The following is a 20,449-nucleotide window of genomic DNA, read 5'->3' on the forward strand; positions in this document are numbered from 1 at the left end:
TGCAAATATAAATGTGATTTTATCAAGAAACAGATTTTTTTTCAAGCTGTTGAAATAATTTAACATTTTGACAGACTTGTTTCTAATTCTGGAGAAATATGATGTTTGTGAGTTAAGTTAAGAGTAAACTGCTGTCTCTCTTTTCTTATGAAGTTTTCATGTATCTTCAGGAAGACAGGAAGGGCATGAAGTCAAAAAGAAGCCAAATTGGACACTTTGGAAGTGAGGTTTGGTGGGAAGGGAGTTGTTTTGTTTTGTGCATTGGGTTTGGCAGGCTGTTGTTTCAGGCTTGGGTGGTTTGTTTTTCTTAATTAGCAGCAGTAGCAGTGTAGTTCTTGGACACTTTATAGTGTGAGCCAGTAAAGGAAAAAGGGCATAAATGAAGATATTGTACCTTTGAAAGCTTACTCAGCCCTTGGTGCTATTTTCTTCAATATGTTTTCTTCAGAAAACATCTCAGGGAACACACACATTCAGCAAATAACGTACTGTTAATAAAATATATCAATGACAGATAATTCACCATTATATGAAGTGACTAGGCTATATAGTACTGAGATTTTTATGATTTGATTCTTGCAACAGTTATTATATCTCTTCCATTTTCCCTCCTACATTTTTAGAATAAAGACTCATATTTTGAAAACCTGTGTGTACATCTGTGTTAAAAAAGGTCACCTAGAAATTCACACTTCACACAGAAGGATAAAACCTCTTCATCTTTAACAGGTGCATTTTGTAGAGGAAAATTAATTAAAAATTGCTTAATTGAATGAGATCTAAGGAAATCTGAGAAAACTTTAATACACCTCTTCTGTTTTTCAAGTGAGTTAAATATTAAGATTAAATAAATATTTTTTAAAAAATGAAATAATCCAAGACATCTTCCACACTGGCAGTCTACAAGATAACTGCAGAACTGAAACAGTTTTAAATTTCTTTAGTCACAGTATGCTTCCACAGTTAACCACTGTTTGCCTCAAGAAAAGGATCCGTGTAGACAGACAACTGATGAAGTTGTCTAAATATAAAGTTCCAGTCCTCATCAAAAATTATAGACACTGTAAAAAACAACTACTCTTACAAAGCTTGTAAGGAATTGTTTGTTAAAACAAAGGTGAATAATCCCAGATTAAGCTGGTACTTTCACACTTAAGTAACAGGATCCCCTGTTCACTTCTTTTTTGGATTCATGCTCACATCATTTGTGTTGTGTTCACAAAAGCATCTCTTTGTATTCAAAGAGAAATGTCAGATTGAATAACTAAAAAGTTTACTACCAGATTTTAGCAAAAATGTACTTTTTCAGCCATTTTCTAAGCAAAATGACACAGAGTTCACATTGGAAAAAAAACCCAATCAAATGAGTAAGAAGCTCTCACACTCACAAGAGCCTAAGTAAATTTACTTGAGGCCAACCACTTATTTTCTGCTGCTCAGCTTCTGTTGCAGTTCTGGAACCTTCACTAGTTGTTGCACAAGACCAAAGTCTGCTCTACTGGGTATCTGTATTTTTCATAGTATTCTCTTTAGTTTCCAAGCCAGTGCATATTTTTCCAATATCAGTCTATTTTAACAGAAGCTGTATATGTGAAGTGTAGGCACAGAATTGAAGAAATTACATACAGCCTTAAACATAAGTCTAGAAAAGATTACAAGATTGTGTTTTAACCACGAATACATCCATCAGAGACAGACCTAGGAGAGCTGTTCAAGACTGCTTAAGCAATGTTTGCATTCACAACAAAGGATTAGGATATGGCCTCCAACTTTATCAGGCACTGAAAAAGAAGCCTTGTCTGAGGCAGAGAGGTTGGCAGCTGTCACAGGGCAATTTTGGATCACCCAAACACTAGCCCTGCAATTCAGGTCAATGTGAACAGAATGTAAAGGTTTGTAAACAAGTAGATGTTTGTCAACATGTTAACAACAAATCATATATATGGGCTGCAGTATCTTCAGCCATTTTATGTCAGTTTAGCTGTGGAAAAATAAAGTTCAAAGATTTTTATTTCTAGTTAACTCTACCTGCAGCCACACATGCTCAACTGTGGCTTGCAAGCATAAGGGTGAAATTTTCAGACTTTTTGTTTCGAACGTTACTATTTTGAAACTCTTTTTAAAATACTCACATAACTACATTCTTTATTTAAATACCTGGACAGAATTACTCTTTCCAGAACAAGGGCTAAATCTATGTCTGGCATGTAATATTATAAAAGAAAATGGCACACCAGGAAATGCCTGATCTGAGCAAAAGGCATCTCTTCCTAGTGTTCAATCATGACTTCAGTTCTACTTTGCTGTGATCAGAAGATATGCAATGTATGGCTGTTACCTACCTGCCAGAACCTGCTTATTCTCATTTTATTCATCCCCTATTAGATGCTGTTACCATGGTGTGGTTTTTTCAAGAGCAGGTAAGCTGCAAGTCCTTATGACTAAAGGCTATTACTAGTTATGCAGATTACAAGACTTGTCCATCCACAGACTGGGTTCATGGTGAAGCTGACTATCTGGCATCTGAGAATAAAGAAACTGAGAAAGCAGAAAAGTCAGTACATAAGAATTATCCTCCCTAGGCTTTTGGGTAACTCAGTGAACAAAAGAGGCTGGACTGTCTGAAGTGTAAAAACGGCGAGCATTCTACAATGTGCCTTTGAGCTAATATTCTCTCTTTTCCCCAGTGACACTCCCTTGAAAACATCAGTGATAAGACTCATTCTTCAGTTAAAGCCTCCATCCAAACAACTGCATTTCCATTTGAAATCCTTAACACCAATAGGCCAGAACATTAAAAATGTTAACACAAACCAACATTTAACTTCTCGTGGCCTACAGTTTGTGAACATCTCTGGTATTTATACATCCAAGGATAGGCAAGAGCCTATCTTGAAAACAAACTTGTTCTCAAGATGAGTATTTGAAACTATCAGGTGGATATGCCAATTTTAGTCAGAAATCCAAACGTCATATGAGGACTTAACTAAACAGAGTTAAGAAGAGCATGAGCTCTGTGCACTCGTTACACACAAGTGAAGTTACAGAAATTGACCTTTATTTAGTAATCAGTTTCTTTAACTTGTTTTTTGATACAAAGTGACATTTTCATTTAGTACAGAAAAATCCATGTCAGAACAGTACCTGTCTGTTTCAGTTGTACCACTGGAGTCTACTCTGATCTCAAACTTTAAAAAACAAACAAAACAAACAAAAAATTGAGATAAACAAAAAAACAACTTCTGTCCCTCACCATGAGAAGTACTTCAACTACTAATTCATCCAGTCAGTTCCATATTTATTAATTTATATATTTATAGTTCAGAATACTGTATATAGTGTATAATTATATAAATACTATAAAAAGTATTTTGAACTATAAAATTGCAACTGTAAAACAGAATTTAAATTTAGGACCAGATCTTTCTTGAAGAACTGTGCAAGAAGAATCCCTTTTTTTTTAATTATAAAAGCTGCAAACAGAAGCAAAACTACAGCCTGTAGTGTAAAACTAGAAACCCTACATAATGAAATGTTAGAAACAGTGACTGAGAAGCAGGTCTACTCAAATAATATTTTAAAAACAATTAAAATACAGTACCTAGGAAACATGGCACAAGAGACAGAAGAAACAGGTACAAAACCTGTGCTAGGAACACAGTCAAGTGCAAAAAACCAAAAAGGGAACCAATATAATAGTTTGGTACAACAGGTAAATAAGTATTGCAACCAAAACTAAACGATCACTTATTTTTTGACAGTGAAAACACTAACAATTTAGTACCTTTCTAAAGGCTTTTAATCAAAGCCCTAAAACTGTTTCTGCTCTTAAATAAAAACAGTCTATGTGAATGCTACACACTGAAGTACAAAGCTTAAGAATTACCCTGCAAAATTGCACCAACGTAAGCTTTCCATATTTACAGTATCTAAAAGTGACAGAACACAGCATGCTAGGCCTAGTTTGTGACTCTACCCCACCTGTACTTAATCCAGGCCCAACAACCAAAATTTATTATTTGTCAACACATGTTAAACTTGGATTGCTTAGACACATTATGATGTTTAAATATTAGCTTCATGCATAAAACAAGAAACGATATCTTTGACAGACAAGCATTGACAGGATACAAACAGTGGTCTGCCCTGTGTAGGAGTGTACTTCCTTTTGAGCTTACTCCCAAGACGTACCGATTCAATCCCACGTTATTACCTGGTTGTCAAATCAACAATGTGCTTAGAAATGGTCAAAACTGTAACTAAGAGTCACATTGTGCATACACTGGCAGCTCATTCTCAGAAATTTCACTCCAGTTTGGAGAGTTACCTCATTGAGTGAAAGGACACAGAGTTAAAAAAAAAGAACAAAACAAAACAAAAAGACATTCAAGTAAACAGCAAGAACCAAATACTTTAAAAAGGTTTTTGTAAACGTGTCATTCTACAGGGTTTTGCAGCATTGTTAAATTCATTATTCATGGACAAGTACACACAGGTCACAACCCTCGTGACAACCTGTCATGTGTACACGCACGACGTAAGAGACAAGCTCAGTGAAGTGATGATCTACCCCTTCCCACATGCCTCGTCAGGTCCTTGTGTGTTCAGTGTTATCATTCCCCTTCATGAAACAGAAATCACTTGTGGATATCTTTATAAAGACAGAAATGAACTGAGTCCATTGGATAGAAAGTTAGTTGGTTATTTACATCTGGAAAGTAGTTTCACAGCAAAATAAATCTACAGTGGGCCAGCTGGGATCCACAGGACCTTGTTTTGTTCTTGGTCGACAGTTGTCATAATCTGAGTGCAAATGCTTGAAAGGGCTCCTCCCTGGACAATGCCTGGAGAAGAAGAAACCCCACATACAAATGAGACTGGAACAAACAGTTACGAGTAATTACCAAGAACAGTCTTCTGCATTTATCTGCAATGTGTTTATCAACAGATCCGAATTAAGCAACTCAACTCAGTACCTGACAGATGCATGTCTCTATTTTAAAAAAATAAACAGAGCAAAGAGGTCACGCATTCAATACACAGTTTCTTCTGCTAGCTCCTAAAACAATCCAGGGAAGTCAAGGAACTGATGTCTATGAACAGCTAAGACAACTGTTTTGTAAGAGGCCTCCATGTACTATTTTCAGAGGCATCAGGTGGCAAAGTTTAAGTCTAAAGATGGTCAGAACCTGCTATAATAAACCTTCTCTGTTCAACATGTGGTGTTAAAGAGTCTTATATTTACGGGGTAATATACATAGAGACTATAGCTGTAGCAACTAGACACTATTTACAAATATTAGAAGTAAATTATGAGCAGCTCACAGATCACTGAGCTAAATAAAACAGCAGTGGCTGTTACTCCAATTCTTATTGTCAACTACATTCAAGGAACAAAACACCAACAGCAAGCAACTCCCTGAAAATCAATTCACAAGATAAATGAACACCTTTTATTCTACCCTTGCTAAACATAAAAGGTAAAATGCCACAACTGACACATGAGAGGAGAACATATTGTCTTCAATACTTAACAATGGAGGAACTTCATGACTTGAGAAATATGTCAGCCAGCAAAGCCTCTGGCTACAGCTATCACTAATGCTGAAAAAGTATGGAAAGTCTTACACAGCTTAAGGCATAATTTTTCTTTTTGAAAAGAGAAAATATGATGTCATATAAATATATAATATTTGGCTCTGCAATATATACCACAGTTAATGATGTCAGGTGACTTTGGATACAGAACACAGTAACTGAAAAGGTCTATGAAAAGTGACAAATGGCAGCCAAGAAGTGATTCAGATTGCACACTATGTTCACAGCTTGGTAGAGGAAACAAAGCCAACTTGAAAGTCATTAGTGAAAAATTGAAGTCCATGAAGTAATTAAAGAGCTCTTAGTAGTTAAAGACAGGGTATGACCTACAGCTCCATGACTACCCTAACAGGTACAACATGCTTATGTCTAGCTACATGCTATCTACAGGCTTATTTCATGTACAGTATTATAACTTCAACAAGCTTCAATGTCAGTGCAATTTGAACACCAACCCTCTCTGACTACCAGAAGTGTTGATGACAGCTGGAGTCCACTACACACTGGCACCAACAGCAGGAGGCCTTTCCCACAGGGCATATGAGAAGATACACATAAGACTCTTGGACTGAGTGCCCCTTCCACTGTCAGGCTCAAACTAAAATACCACAAATGACTAAACAAGAAGCAGAAGATAACATGTGGTGATGCAATCTGTCCATGTGCATGTCAGGTTCTCTGTAGGTTTAGTATGCATCATGTAAAAAACATTTGTATGGCTATTATATAATACTTTGCTGAGAACACATAGCTTCTCTCAGGATGCACTGAGAGAGCTCTAAACTAAACACACCCTTTTGTCTCTCTGCACTTGGCAGTTACACCTCAAAATATTTCTGTTAGAATCCCATTGTTCAGGGGATGAAAAGTTAGGTTTTGGCTAGGTAGGGTGTTTGTTCTTTTTAAATTTTGTTGCCATGAACATCAAGATACATTCAAAAGAGTGGGGATAAAATTATAGGTATGTGGAACCACATGGATATGTACTCTGAAATGAACAGAGACCATCTCCAAACACTGTTTTGTTTTTTTTCCCTCTAGTAAAAATACTACAATCCAAGATTGATTTCATAATTTTATGAAGTTAAAAAGGCTTCTAAAGTTGAATTTAATTATTCCAAATTACAATGCATGGTCAAGAAACCTTGGACAATTTTTTTCCATTGTTGAAACATTGAAAGGATGTCTCTCAAATCAAAATCACATAGAATTACAGAAGGGTTGAAGCTGAAACAGACCTTTGGCAATCACCATCTGTTAGTTTAAACTACCAGGGGTTTCTGTTGTTTTGTTTGATTTTTACAATTTAGAAAACCCTTCTACTCCTTACATGGTATAACACCGACAACACTATGTCAAATCATCAAATCTTGACCATACTTTTTATACTACTGGCTAGTAATAAAACATTTTCAGAACCTCTTTAGATTGTAAGGCTGCAACATTCAGAACAAAGGAGATTTCTATCTTGACATTTCCTCTCCTGGTAAAATAAAACAACAGAACATGAGTTCATCAAAAGGGAAGGCAGAATGAAAAAACCAAGGTGCTCATTGAAAGGACATTGATCTTTTGGATTAAAATGCAAATTGATTAAATTACCACTGTGTTCTTACTGAAAGTTTGATTAAATACTAACCTGTAAAGTACTTGCTATACTCCTGTTCTATTTTTTGAGCTGTCTCAAATTGTTCTTTGGAATGCTTTTGTGTAACTTTGTCCCTCAGGAAGATTGGGTCTTTTTGCTCTCTGGAAAAAAAAAAAAAAAACACAAACAAAAGAGAAAAAAAAAAAGAAACCTTGTATGAGAATAATTTTTTAATGGACTTGAAAAGAGTGCCTCTAGTTGGATAAATACAAAAAGCTAATTCACATGCAAGCAGACTCCTAGGCCCAGAGTGCCATCTACTGTGTTTCAGCAGTATCAGCAGAGTCATCAGGATCATTTCAGTGCTAACAAATTTAATTGCTCTCACACCAAGATGGTATTTCTTTAAAGTTTCAGAGACTGGGAGGCAGTGGATGAAGAAAGAATATAATTTATTCCAGTTCATATGAATTGGATCATCATCTCATACACATACCAGTACTCCTTACAGAAAGCTGGGCACAAGTATCCCTCTTCTAAGGGCTTGTGAAGAATCGGGCATCAAGCAAATACAGTATTTCCATGTTATCATATCTATGACACATTTTTGAGATGCCTCTTTTTCTATTATACAAGCTCTTGAAAATAAAATATGAAAAAAAAGCACAGAAACACAAATGCCAAAATAATTATTTAAAAATATAATTACTAAATTAACCTATCATTGCTGTGGTGCATTTCAGAGAATGCCAATAGAGCTTGCGCTATATTGAAAAGGATGTTTGGAAAACTTTTTGTGCACACAACAGGCAGACAAAATGTGCCACTGCAACTCATACTGATGACTGCCAGAAATGCTTGCTTGACCATTGTCCCTTTCCAAAGAAAGGAAACATCTGTAGTGGTCACCATTTCACTTCCAAAGGGGGTCAAGACATGCCAGTTCCATTTATCATTTAAGCACACAATCCTATAGTGGTAATGAAATATACATCATTGCTCTACATCCTGTTTCTACTTTAAAGTAGTGATACTTATCTTCTTTATTAAATAGATAGTAGTCAAATTTACCTACAGATCAAGAATATAAGAAGTCTATATAAGAAGTCTTCAACTTTAGATACAAAGATAGCACAAGTATAAGATGTCTTAGCAAAAGTGTTTCTCAATATTCATGTTGGGAGATTGTTTCCCTTCTTGCCAAATCAATCTATCAAAATGTGTGAAGGCTTTTTCAAACATCAGGGGAGGGACTGGCATTTGCATGTCCTGTGTTCTGTTCCTGGCTATATCCAAACAGGAATGTCACAATTACTGAAAGAATACAGCCTGAGAAGACCACAGTGTATGCACTATGTGGCAAAAGGGGACTTCCCTAGCTTCATTTACTGGAGAATGAAGGTGGGAAAGCTGAGGCTATGAATCAGTTGGCACTGCATCAATACCCTTGGCCCTTCTAAGAAGATGAAGAACAGCTCTTTGTCATGGTCAACATGTCAATGGATACACCTGTATCAGTCTTAACAATGTACCACAAAGGTTAGCAGGAAAGATCCTCCTAGAGGACATTCAGTTTGGTCTCCATGGATTTCTCTGAAAGATTCACTTAACTGTCATGCAACCCAAATGAAGCTAAGACCATATACCTCACAGTGGGTTTTATAAGGACTGTTTTCCCCATTTTACAGAATCACAGAACACTCTGAATTGGAAGGGACCCAGAAGGATCATAGAGTCCAGCTCTTCAGTGAGCGGCCCATACAGGGATAGAACCCACAACCTTGGTGTTATTAGCACCAGGCTCTGACCAACTGAGCCAATCTCAGTGGCTGTCCTAAGAGATTTAAGATGACTAGGATGAAATAAACAATAAAGGTAAACTTAAGACTTATTTTAAGGTAGAATAAACATCCCTGAACTATACCCCTCACAGACTTACTTGATTTGTTTAGCATTTTTGTAGCGAATAAAAATTACAATAGGGTAGATATGAACACTGTGGAGCCGTTCGATGGCATGAGGAGCGATGTCAAGCAGACAATGACAATCCTAAGATCAAATGTAAATGCAAAACACTCATTCAGTTAAAGAGCACAAGCACACATGCAAACCCCCCATTTCTTCCCCTACTTAAATCACAGCAACCCAACAGAGTTTTGCCATACATATAGCATTTTGGGACTACTGAGCAATTTATACCCAAAGGATTTATAACAGAAGACAAAAGATGAAAAACTGCAAGAAATTGCATTCATAGTACCAAAAGCATGCATTGATAGGAAAAAAAAAAAGTATTTGAAGAATTTATGAAATGAAAACTCAGATTGAAATATATGCATTACACTGTTTCAAAGTTTAAATATTCCTATTAATTTTTCTCTTTCAGAAATCATGAGCAAACACAAGCATTAATAGGACTTTCCATGTGGTTTGATTGAAAACTGTAAGCAATTAACACACTTCAGGTAACATCTGTCTCCAGGATTATGATGATGTTTACATTCTATATGACTGCATTAAATGGAATAGGTAAAAAAATTAAATCCTTTTTTAGAGGGGATAGAGGATGGAATTTAAGAAAATTATTTCTAACTTTATTTAGTAATACTGTAAAAGAATATGAACATTTCTAGTTTCTATAAAGGTGAGTCCATTTTAAATAGTCACATGCAAAAGTAAGGTAAGTTTTATTTTATTTAGCAGCTCGGGGAACAGTTCTCCGAGTGCCTCAAAGGACGATGCTGCTAACATAATTTCCACCCCCCAACATAAGTACGCAAATTGTACAGAGAACTACAACATTAAAATTGACTCACTTTTTCTGTTATCTCTTTTATTGAAGCTACAGTTGTCACATCAAAATGCCCACTCCTCCGTTTGTAATCGATGAACAGACAATCCTTCACACCTCGCTCAATGGCTTGCTGGGAAGCTTTCATAACCTCTGTTGCATAGAAGAGATCCCCTTTCATTACTATTCCTTAGGCACAGAACAAGGCTAACAACAATATCTGCAAATTCAGATTCTTGGGGTGTTACCCATCTTTGTGTTGTCATTTTGTTAATTTATATAGATGTTACTACTATGTATTCTAAGCATGAATAAATTAGCTATAGTGGCACACTTACCAAGAGGACATCTGCAAAATTTTCCTGGGGATTCTTTGACCAGCATGTCTTTCACAGCATCAAGTAAAGGTCCTAGAATAAGGACAGGCCTAGGGGAGGTACAGTCCACTTTCTGGACACGCTGATAAGCCAAACTTGCAGAATCTACACACACAGAAGACATTTATTTGTAAAAGCATACATTTCCAGGCATTCCTGAAATAAGCAGAAGCATCCTTACATGAATTATGAGAAGACCTCCTCTGCAAGGAAGGGCAAAGGGCCCTTGACAAATACAAAATATGGTCAGTCATTATTGACATTTTTCCACTTGACAGCTGAAACTAGACATATTTCTAATTGAACCTATTGTTCAAGTAAAAAAATTGAACTGCTCACCTTCCCCAATCATCCCTAAAAGTGTAAACAATATTTGATATCTCTGGCTTGATTTGTTGAGCTCTTACAAGGAAGCAAGCATTGTAACCAACATGATTTTTCTAAAGGAGTGAAGAAATAAAAGTGAAGATTTTGAGTGGTGCACAGGATTTCTGTCTAAACTAAGCAACCTGGACCAAAATTCAATAGTTGAAAGGAAGATCAAAACCATGCATCCAAAAGAATCGCCCTCTCCAAATGAAATAGTAATGCTAATAGGTCCAGGAAGAAATTACAAAAATATTTTGAAACACACTGGCTTGTAATTTAGTATTAAAAAAATCATCTTATTAGAGATAATGATCGCCATTTGTATTCAGAGCAATTAGAAAGTAACATTATTCGTTGTACTGTGCTGCACCTGATTAAAAACGAAAGAGAAGTAAGGGCAAAGCCCTCCCAAGTCTAAAAGGTACTTGCCGTCCAAGAAAGGAATCGAGTCTGTACTGATTGTATCTAGAGCCAATAAATCTTTTCCATCTTTGGAACCACTTCGCTTATGTTTATGCTTTCTTCTGAAGAATGACCTCCTTGCTGCTGCTGACAATGTCTTAGATGAACTGTTTTCATCTTTAGCCTCGGACATGCTATGTCTCCTGTAGAATTCCTGATCCATCCTAGAATAAAACAGACAAAATGGCTGGTATTTAAAGTTATATTTTTAATACTTTTGACAGTATCACAGCTGGTGATGCTGTGCCTGATGCACCCCAGAACACTGTCATTTCTAGTTTACTATTTAGCAGCATTAAAACCAACTTGATACAGCAATATATTTAATTCAACATATATTAAAATATGCCATCCTTAAAATGACATATCTAAGAATTAGCATTTCCCAGAAAGAACAGAAGCAAACAAGTCTTTTATACCACATCTCACTAGTCAGACTTGTAAAAACAAATACTTTTTAAAGATGAATCCTGTAACTGAGCTCACTTACATATATTTACTGGGAATCTGCCCTCTTTCCAGCTTCTGAGCATTCTCATCTAGCTGCCAAGCCATCCAACAACCAAAATTTCCTTGTGGTAGAGTGTCATCCACATATAAAATGTCATCTTTCTTAAAGCTTAAGTCCTGCTCCATCTCTGCCACACGGTCATAAAGTGTTCTGGAAAGGAAGACAAACAGGCTCTGCAACTCGTCTCCATCAACTCAAGGGAAGAAAACACCTTTTCTGAAAAAAGTTAACAGATTCAGTTGCATTCTCTACATCTCAAGAACACACGAGTGGAAAGTGAAGACTTGCTATACTAGACTGTGTACTTGCTGTCAGGGAATAGCTGGATAAATCAATAAATTTCAAATTTAAGAAAACATGGCAAAATTTATGTTCTCTCTCTCAGTCATATGATGGTCAGCATATTATCCCTAACAGCCTTACACTGTCATTACCAGTCATGCTCAAATACCTGATGTAGAATCCATCTCCAGGAAGCTCTTTTATCTTATTAAACTCTTCTATTCTGTATTGAGTCTTTATTTTGATGTTTTCTCCAGGCTTCAGCATTTCAAGATAAGCTTCCTCAGCTGTTTTATTTCGCATGTCAATGGACCCATACTGCAAAACACAAAAATAAACATTTAGATGTGAAATTGTATTTTAACAAGCAACAGAAGTAGGTGAGCTTGTAAAACATGCAAAATGAATTTGCTTTTGTCACTTGCAGGTTCTATATATAAGTTTTGTCACTTGAAACTCAAGTACAGTTCGCACCTTAAGATGTCTAGTGGGAGACTGAGACACTACAGTGGAAAACAAAAAACTCAAGTGCAAAGAGCAGACAGGTACTGTAAGAGAGCACTTCTTGAAAAACTTTACCAAGTGTAAGCTGAGAATCATAAAATTCACTGAAAAAAATTTTCACTGAAAAAGATTAATATTTTTAGGGATAGCAAGTGGTCTGAAGGAAGTCAAACACAATTAGAAAGCGAAATCTGGATACTAGAAATTCAATGGGAGAGTCTCAGTGCTCACTTATATCTGAAAAGTTCATAAAGACACGTGTTTATCACCTCAGCAGTCTTGACAAGTACATAAATAGTCTTGTTTCAGATACAGAAAGCAGGGTCAAAGACAAAATACATGGTTTTCCCTAAACCCTCTTCTGAATTTCATAGTGGTAAGATCAATATTGTTCTCTGTTGTACAGTATCTTTCATATCCTTGCCTTCCTCCTACATACAGCAATTGGATTCAAGGCTTCCCATTTAGATGAAGGGAGCAGGTGTTAGTAATTACAGGTAGATATATGTGAGTCCATCCAACTTCAGGGTATCTTGTGCTATCAACAGTGATAGTTCTCCAGGTTCACATCATCCAGCTACTCATGTGCTGCAGCCAAAACACAAGTTTGCTTTCTGACCATTCTTATCTGGGTTTTGTGGCAGGAACTCAGCACTCACGGAACATTCCACACTGTGGGACAGCACCTGGAACCACCCTCTCTACACCATCCCAGCCATTAGTCAGTACACTGCAGACATTTCTGAAGTGCTTACCTCAAGTATCATGTCACCCAAGACTAGTCCATCAGGTCCTTTTGCTGGGCTGTCATCATCTACATCTGAGACAAATATTCCATACAGGTTTCCACCACATATCTGGATCCCAAGATCAACTTGGGATTTTTTAACAACAACAATTCTAGGTTCAGGGGTCCTTTTGTTTGTGTCCACAGGGCCCCTTTTGACAGAAAGAAAGAACACATGTACCATAACTGAAAAACTTGCCATGCATAAAATCAACTTGCTATCTGAAGAATATGTATTTATATAAATATTATTCAGAATAGGTCACCTACAGACAGAGTCTTAAATGACAAACATCACCTTTCCAACTAAACCAATCTTGCAGAAAACTTCCTTCACATCTTGCAGATCTCATGTTTCAGAAACAGTCTGAAAACATGCACGTTTCTATCCTGGGGTCCACTTAACTAATCTGCTGACTTATTTCAACCACACACAGCATTCACAGAAGTACACCTCCTTATTTAACACCCTTCATATCAACCCTGACCATTTATTTTCCTTTAAGACAAAAGCTTCACTCTCTACCTTAAGGAATTCCGGGGACTTGTAGTTGGAGTGGTTTGTTTGGATGGGGGTGTCATTGTCCCTTCGTCCTGCTCACTCACAGTGTCAATTACGGAATGATTGTCAGGCGTTGCAGCTCCGCTGCCTTGAGGGGTGGAATGATTACTAACAGGTTCTAAGCGAGAACTACAACAGGGGAAATAAACAGAAGAAAAGATTGGTGGGTTAATGCCAAACATTTTCCACTCAAAATTTTTAATTTGGCTCTAAGTCAATTTTAGAGTATGGGAGATAAAACCCAAACCCTATAATTCAAATGGGCATGCCAAAAAATATATGTTCACTGTAAGTCTATAGCAAAGGCAAAGCTCTGTTTTGAAGTATGATTATGCATCAAAATAGGATGGGTAATTTCATCAGGTCATATGCCTTCTGTAATTAATATTGGAAATTCTGGTTTTGGGAAAAAAAAAAGTAAAAAATACTTGAAGTATTAAAATTTCATAATCCTAGGAAGACGTCATCTTGGATTTTATTTTAGTATATTTAGGGATTATGCCCAAATAGAAGAGAAAATGTATTTAGATGCATCAAGCATTCTTCTTTTGACAAACATGCATTCACACGTTATTTTTCAAAGCAACCACACTTATCAGCACACGTGTGCTCACGTTTGCAAACATATTTGAGTGTATAGAAGTTAGCTACTAGCTAACTAATTGTGTGTACAGGAGAGCTGTCTTTTTCCAGGTCTAGCCAGCCTTACCTTGACCGTGAGTGATTGCCAAGCTGATACATGTGTGGGTTATACTGAGCCAGAATAGTGATGGTGTCGCACTGCTGCCCAATGATTAGTCGAGCCTGTTGCTCTGTAGCATTTCTCAAATTTATTCCATTAAACTATGGAAAAATTGCACAAACCAGAATGTCAACTTTTCAAATGGAAACCAGCAACCTCATTCTTTCAGTGTCCTAATTAGTGTAATGTCTAAATGCTCACTTATTCCCACTGGAGAAAACAAGAGAATGAAAATGTTGCTATAGAGTAATTTCTAGGGTTTACTCCTTGGAAGGGATCATCATCATTTTCAAGTATTTTGTAACCTGACAAGGAGTTTAACAATAATTTCACTGTTAAAGGACATACATATTCTGAGCTCTGCTATGATTTGATATCACTGATTAAATAAAAGTTGGTTCAGATCACCAATATGAGTAAATTCAGAATTTAAAGATAAATTCAGATCTATTCAGGTCTATACAGAAACACACTGTGCAACAGAAGGTGCTTTAACATGATGTTGCATTTACAAAGCAGCTCTGTACTTTACAAAATGCTACTCCATGTGTTTATCTAACACAGTAGGCAGAAACATCATTGAGCCTACATATGTAATTTTTTAATCAGGTATCTTAGCTAAGAATATGGCACAGCAACAACAGCATGAAACTTGGTAAAAGCCGGCTGCTTGAAAATGTACTCCCCTTACCAGGCAGAGTATGGGATTGGGACTATTTTGTTTTAAGTACTGAAACTAACTGTCTTATATCTATATAAGACAAGATGCAGATATACCATCAAAAGACATTATTTTTACAACATTTCTTTTTGTGGAAGGCAGTTATGGCTGCTGTCATACAAACTGATTTATTAAACCTTAGCAATAGGAAGCAAACAATTACCTCCAGTAACTGATCACCATATTCAAGGCCAGCTTGATGGGCAATGCTCCCACCTGTTACTTTAGAAACAAATATTCCACCATTTTCTCCGCTCACAATGGAAATCCCAAGTGGCTCAGAACCCTTCTGCACTTTAACATGGCGTGGCTCTTCCATGTAGGGCCTTTTAAAGAGAAATTTAAAACCGAGTTGGAAAAAATTGCACTTGAACCACCACAATACCAAAATTACATGCAATATTTATGCCTGTCTGAACTGTAATAAAAAAATAGCTTTGAACAGTTACATAAAAAGCACCACTAATTGTCAATGGTCTTAAATGCATTCCTTTAACACCATGCAATGTACAGTGGCAGAAGTAAATGTACACCAGGTACATGACTGCTCCAAAAATGATGGTAAATAGGAATTATAAATAGAATGGTCATGAAGTTGATAGGAAAGAAGCTTCCAGATGCATATTGTATGAAAGTAATTGAACCACTGTATATAATATGTCATTGTCAAACCATATTCCAGAAGGGTATGTTACAAATACAAATGCTGGGAGCCTTCATTGCCAGTGAAAATAAACATAATGAATAGTAAGGTGGTAAACCAAAGGACAACAAAGCACAAATATAATATTTCATATTTGTATGCTAGGAAACACAAATTAGTAATGAAAATTAAGCAGTTGCAAACTCAAGCCAGTAAGACAGCAGTTTGCATGGTAGCATTACAATTACCATGCAAATTCTCCTCAGGGCAATTATCCAAACGTAAAAAAAGCACAAAGTGCGCAATACTGCTCGAGAAGGACAACCTTAGATCAGGCCAACCTCAAACTCCTTAGTGATGAGAACCTAGGCCTAGGAGCCACAGGGATTCTCAGAAAAGACCTATTACGGAACAGATATCTGAAAGATGCAGAAGATTTGAGAAGACAAGAACACTTAGAACAAGACAAACAGTAATAAGACACTAGTAAGTATAACAAGAAAAAGGCTTATACAAAAGAATACCCTGATACATTCCCCTTTCCTACCCCCATATTTGGGATGTATCCACCTGTACAAATGAGGCTGTTCTGTTCATGATGTGCATAAACCAACAGAAGCCTTCTAAAAAGTCCTGGTTTTCACTATTATAAACTTAAAAATGTCTACACGGCAAGAGGCATCACCAGGCATTAAGAGCTGAGCTCAGTGTAAGTGAAACAAGTTGGGCACTAGGTGTGGTGTATTTTTTATTTTAATACTACTATACTGCATTTGACATAGATTAATTTGAATGTTTTCTCTCCTAGCATTTCATTATGCCATATAGATGTTCTCTACATTGTGCCAATTGCCAAACTATTTTATTGTGCTTTTCAGAGACCAAAAGAGTTAACTGGACTTGACTCACTACCACTAAAGTGAGTGAGGCTGAGAAAGGTTATTTTTGGGAAAAGTAGGATTTGGAGCTGGGGACAGAGGGAAGGGGACATTGTTTCATAACTGTGCCTATTGGCAGTCTTTGAAGGGATCTTTCTGGTAGCCTTCTGCAGCAGAGGCGTAATAGTTTACCAGCTTATTAATGCATATGAGATAAAAATTGTTGGCTGCTGACATGAATGCAAGTCTGGAACTCAGCCATCTTACATCACCATTAGAGGTAATGCCCTCAGCAATTGTTACCCATGTAGCGAACTTACGATGCTTACATTTTTTGCATGTAACCGAAATTAACTGAATTCTGATAACTTGCAGAAAACTGATTGTTTTTTCTCTCAGGACCATGTAAGCACTATTATATGAAGTTTCTTCTTGTCACAAAATTTACCAAGGTCTATTTCTGCATTAAAAACTAAAAGTGCATCTTTTGGAGCTTTGTTTATTGTACCTTTTTGCTTTTTCATCTACCACACCTATTTTTAATTTGTTTCAGATTGGAGTTTGAAGGAATCAAACCTATACAAACATATCTGAGAATTCTAGTAAGAACAGAATGACAGATAACTAGGCCTGTAGAGCAAAGCACTAATAAAGTAAAAAAGAAAGATAACATTAAAAAGGTGCCTTATTTGATAAGCAGTTTTATCAAAATCAAGTGAAGCACTTCTCTATAATATTCAGACTGCCTGCCAGAATCATTAGACATGGAGTAGAGAAAAAAGTCCTTATTGATGAGTTCTTTTAATTTTCATTTAAATTAAAATCAACAGAACAAATAGAGACATTGAATTTTTTTATCTATGTAATTATTAATTTTATCTGGGGAAAGGGCAATTGAATTATTTGTATTTCGTGTGAAACAGAAAGCTTGTAAACCCCCCCAGAATTTAAACATTTCTTAGGATAGATTTAAGTAGCTACTTTCCTAAACTGAGAACTGGTTTAATAGTTTGTTTTGTTTTAAAAACCCACCACCAAACCTTAGAATTATACTCTTTTTAGAAAGTCAATTCAGACTATGGTTTATACATAAGCACACAGCAAGAGCAATGGGGCTGGAACCTGGATGTACTTCAATATGATCAACATTAACAAAAATTGTAATTTCCCAGAGATCAGAACATGTATCTTGTGCTCAAAGACACAAAGATACAGACTGCCAAAACCCCAGCTTGTTCAGCTGAACACTCACATCATTAGTCATGTGAAAGAGAAAAGACACTCAGAATTTGCAAGTGACAATTGGAGGAACATTTATACGAGAACAGAAGTTGAGTACACATAGTACAAGTGTCACACTGAAGTAAGAAAATGTAAATTCACAAAAACCTCTTTATAATTGCTACAATAACTTAGTCACAAATTCTTCAAACAAGACAAAAGTTTCATGTAATATTTCATGAACAACTTTTTATTACCACCAAAAAAGTTAAAATACAGAATATCCTTATAATGTTATCATTCACATTTTTACGGTCAGCATTTTTACAAAAATTAAGCATACAAAGGGGTCTTGAAGTCGACATAAATGTAATCTGTTTCATCAGAGCTCCTTTACACTACCAGAATGGCAGTTAGCTGCCTTATCGGAAATAAAAGTCTGATTCAAATTTGTGTCTTGCTGTCTATGCTTTGAATTTGTGTAAAGCTTTTCATATATTCAGTCTAGCCAGATCATGATAAAATGAAAACAAATGTCCAAGACTGATACTATAAGCAATGTATCTTCGAAATATTCATCATGAGATATAAGGTCATTAAACACAAAGTGCATGTTTTTAAGAGAGCTATCACATTAGATTCCAATTCTGCAAGCACCTACACATACACTGAATGCTATTACTAGCAGTGGTCCAGGTACAGCCAAATGGATCAGTCAGAGTAGTGAAATTGCATCTGTACATGTTCTGTACTGTTTGCAGTAACACTGCATCTGTACTGTTCTTCCACAGTTATGTGCTCAATTTTTCATGGTATCCGGTTATATGGAAACAAGGCACAGTGGTTGGAGCACATATTCTGCAATGCTAAGGCACCTGATATTTAGCTATCAGATGTTACTAGGTCATGTTTCCAGGTTACTAGATGTAACTAGGTTAGTTATGTTTAGATTTCCAGAGTACAGAACAAGGCTATCATAAATAAGCACAAGAGGTAGTTGAGCTGAAAGGGTATATTCCAATTTTGACTGCTCTTACTTGGTGTGACCATTAGTCTAACACAGAAGAAACAAAACCTTTATGAAATCACCTATTCTTAAAATCCACACAAAAATCTCTTACATACTTTCTAAAGAAAAAAGCATTCAATAATAGGACCTGAGATGCACCTCTTCATCTCCATATTTTTTATTTAAATGTTCACATTCCTTCAGACTAGTAAACAAATGCACAAAATTTCCTCAGACACATTGGTATTAAAAATAAAAGATGTGGGGACCTTACCTATCTTTTCTACGTTCTCCAACAGATACAGGGCTAATGGAAATCCTAGGTAATGTAGAAAGGGAGTTCTGAGACTGGCTGCTGGTGAAGGAAGACGTTTCCAAGTTAAGAGGTGATTGGGGAGGAGTTATCAAGCTGGGACTGCTACATTCTGAGTGTGACAAGGAGCCTAGGAAGAGGCAACAGTTGAGTTTTAGTGTCCTGCATCTGTCACAGCTGGCAGATCTACCCAGACACAGTGAAAGACACCACACACATCTGAGACAAGAAAGAGGACTGACTGTTCACTACCTATTAGTCATGTAAGGGGCTTAGGAAGACCAGGTAACTCATTTCTGACAGTGCAAACCTACTGTCCTTAAGGACTCTGTGTTAAACCTGTCCTCTCTAAGTGTACAAACAACTACTGCCATTTTCCACAGGCGACAACGTTACAGACAAGCTACACCATGAGCATGTCTGAAAAGCATGTTAAAGAAAAAGAAAAGACAGGAAAGAAGTAAAATAAAAATCTAATATGTAGGTTTGTTTTCAAATAAAATATTTATGTCCCACCCTTCTCTTTACATAGGACGTCTATTATGTGACACCTGAAAAAGATAACAGAAGTCAAGCATGTATCCTGCACAGAGACAGGAAAGCTCTGAAATTTCAAGCAAGCTTGACATGACTTAGACTGCATCTGTACCCTGGTTGTACCCTTCCTAGGTAATCTACAGAACAAGTGCCCTGACACAGTTTGCTCCCTTCGAAAAGCTAGAGAAAATAAATCTCAAATTATTAATCACAAATGAAAGCTATTTTTCAGAACTGTATTTGCCCAGTTAGGAAAAGCACTGCACACAATACATTAAGGCTGCAGAACATCTGAGCAATGATGGCAGCAAAGAGTTGCTGATTGCTCTCAGCAAACTCCTGATTCTACAGCACTCCAGCTATTGCTTGTCTTTAAACATCTTCCGCTAAGCAATTTTGAGTGAAGTACTGAAATATTTTCATTGCATTTCAAAGTGTAATTTACAATCAGTGATAAAATAGTGAGCAAATAATATACTTAAAGAAACAACAAAAAAAATACAACTCAGCTCACTGTTTAAGGTTTCAAGGCATCATTCTAGAAGAAACAACAA

The 20,449-nt window shown here is 36.5% G+C and overlaps 1 protein-coding gene across 2 annotated transcripts in view; it reads right to left on the reverse strand.

Moving 5' to 3' along the window:
- Positions 1–3,036: 3,036 nt before the first annotated feature.
- Positions 3,037–20,449, reverse strand: part of DLG5 (discs large MAGUK scaffold protein 5) — a 95,161-nt gene continuing 77,748 nt past the window's right edge. For both annotated transcript variants that reach the window (XM_053983963.1, XM_053983962.1), the window contains exons 21-33: positions 19,320–19,488; positions 15,458–15,620; positions 14,541–14,674; positions 13,796–13,960; positions 13,238–13,421; positions 12,148–12,296; positions 11,676–11,846; positions 11,153–11,349; positions 10,316–10,459; positions 10,003–10,130; positions 9,126–9,235; positions 7,238–7,347; positions 3,037–4,844 (exon numbers count right to left, since the gene is read on the reverse strand). In XM_053983963.1, coding sequence (XP_053839938.1) covers positions 4,741–4,844; positions 7,238–7,347; positions 9,126–9,235; positions 10,003–10,130; positions 10,316–10,459; positions 11,153–11,349; positions 11,676–11,846; positions 12,148–12,296; positions 13,238–13,421; positions 13,796–13,960; positions 14,541–14,674; positions 15,458–15,620; positions 19,320–19,488 — 1,928 coding nt within the window. In that variant the 3' untranslated portion in view covers positions 3,037–4,740. The remainder of the gene's footprint in view (positions 4,845–7,237; positions 7,348–9,125; positions 9,236–10,002; positions 10,131–10,315; positions 10,460–11,152; positions 11,350–11,675; positions 11,847–12,147; positions 12,297–13,237; positions 13,422–13,795; positions 13,961–14,540; positions 14,675–15,457; positions 15,621–19,319; positions 19,489–20,449) is intronic.

Source organism: Vidua macroura, chromosome 8 (assembly GCF_024509145.1).
Source record: "Vidua macroura isolate BioBank_ID:100142 chromosome 8, ASM2450914v1, whole genome shotgun sequence".
NCBI classification, from domain to species: domain Eukaryota; kingdom Metazoa; phylum Chordata; class Aves; order Passeriformes; family Viduidae; genus Vidua; species Vidua macroura.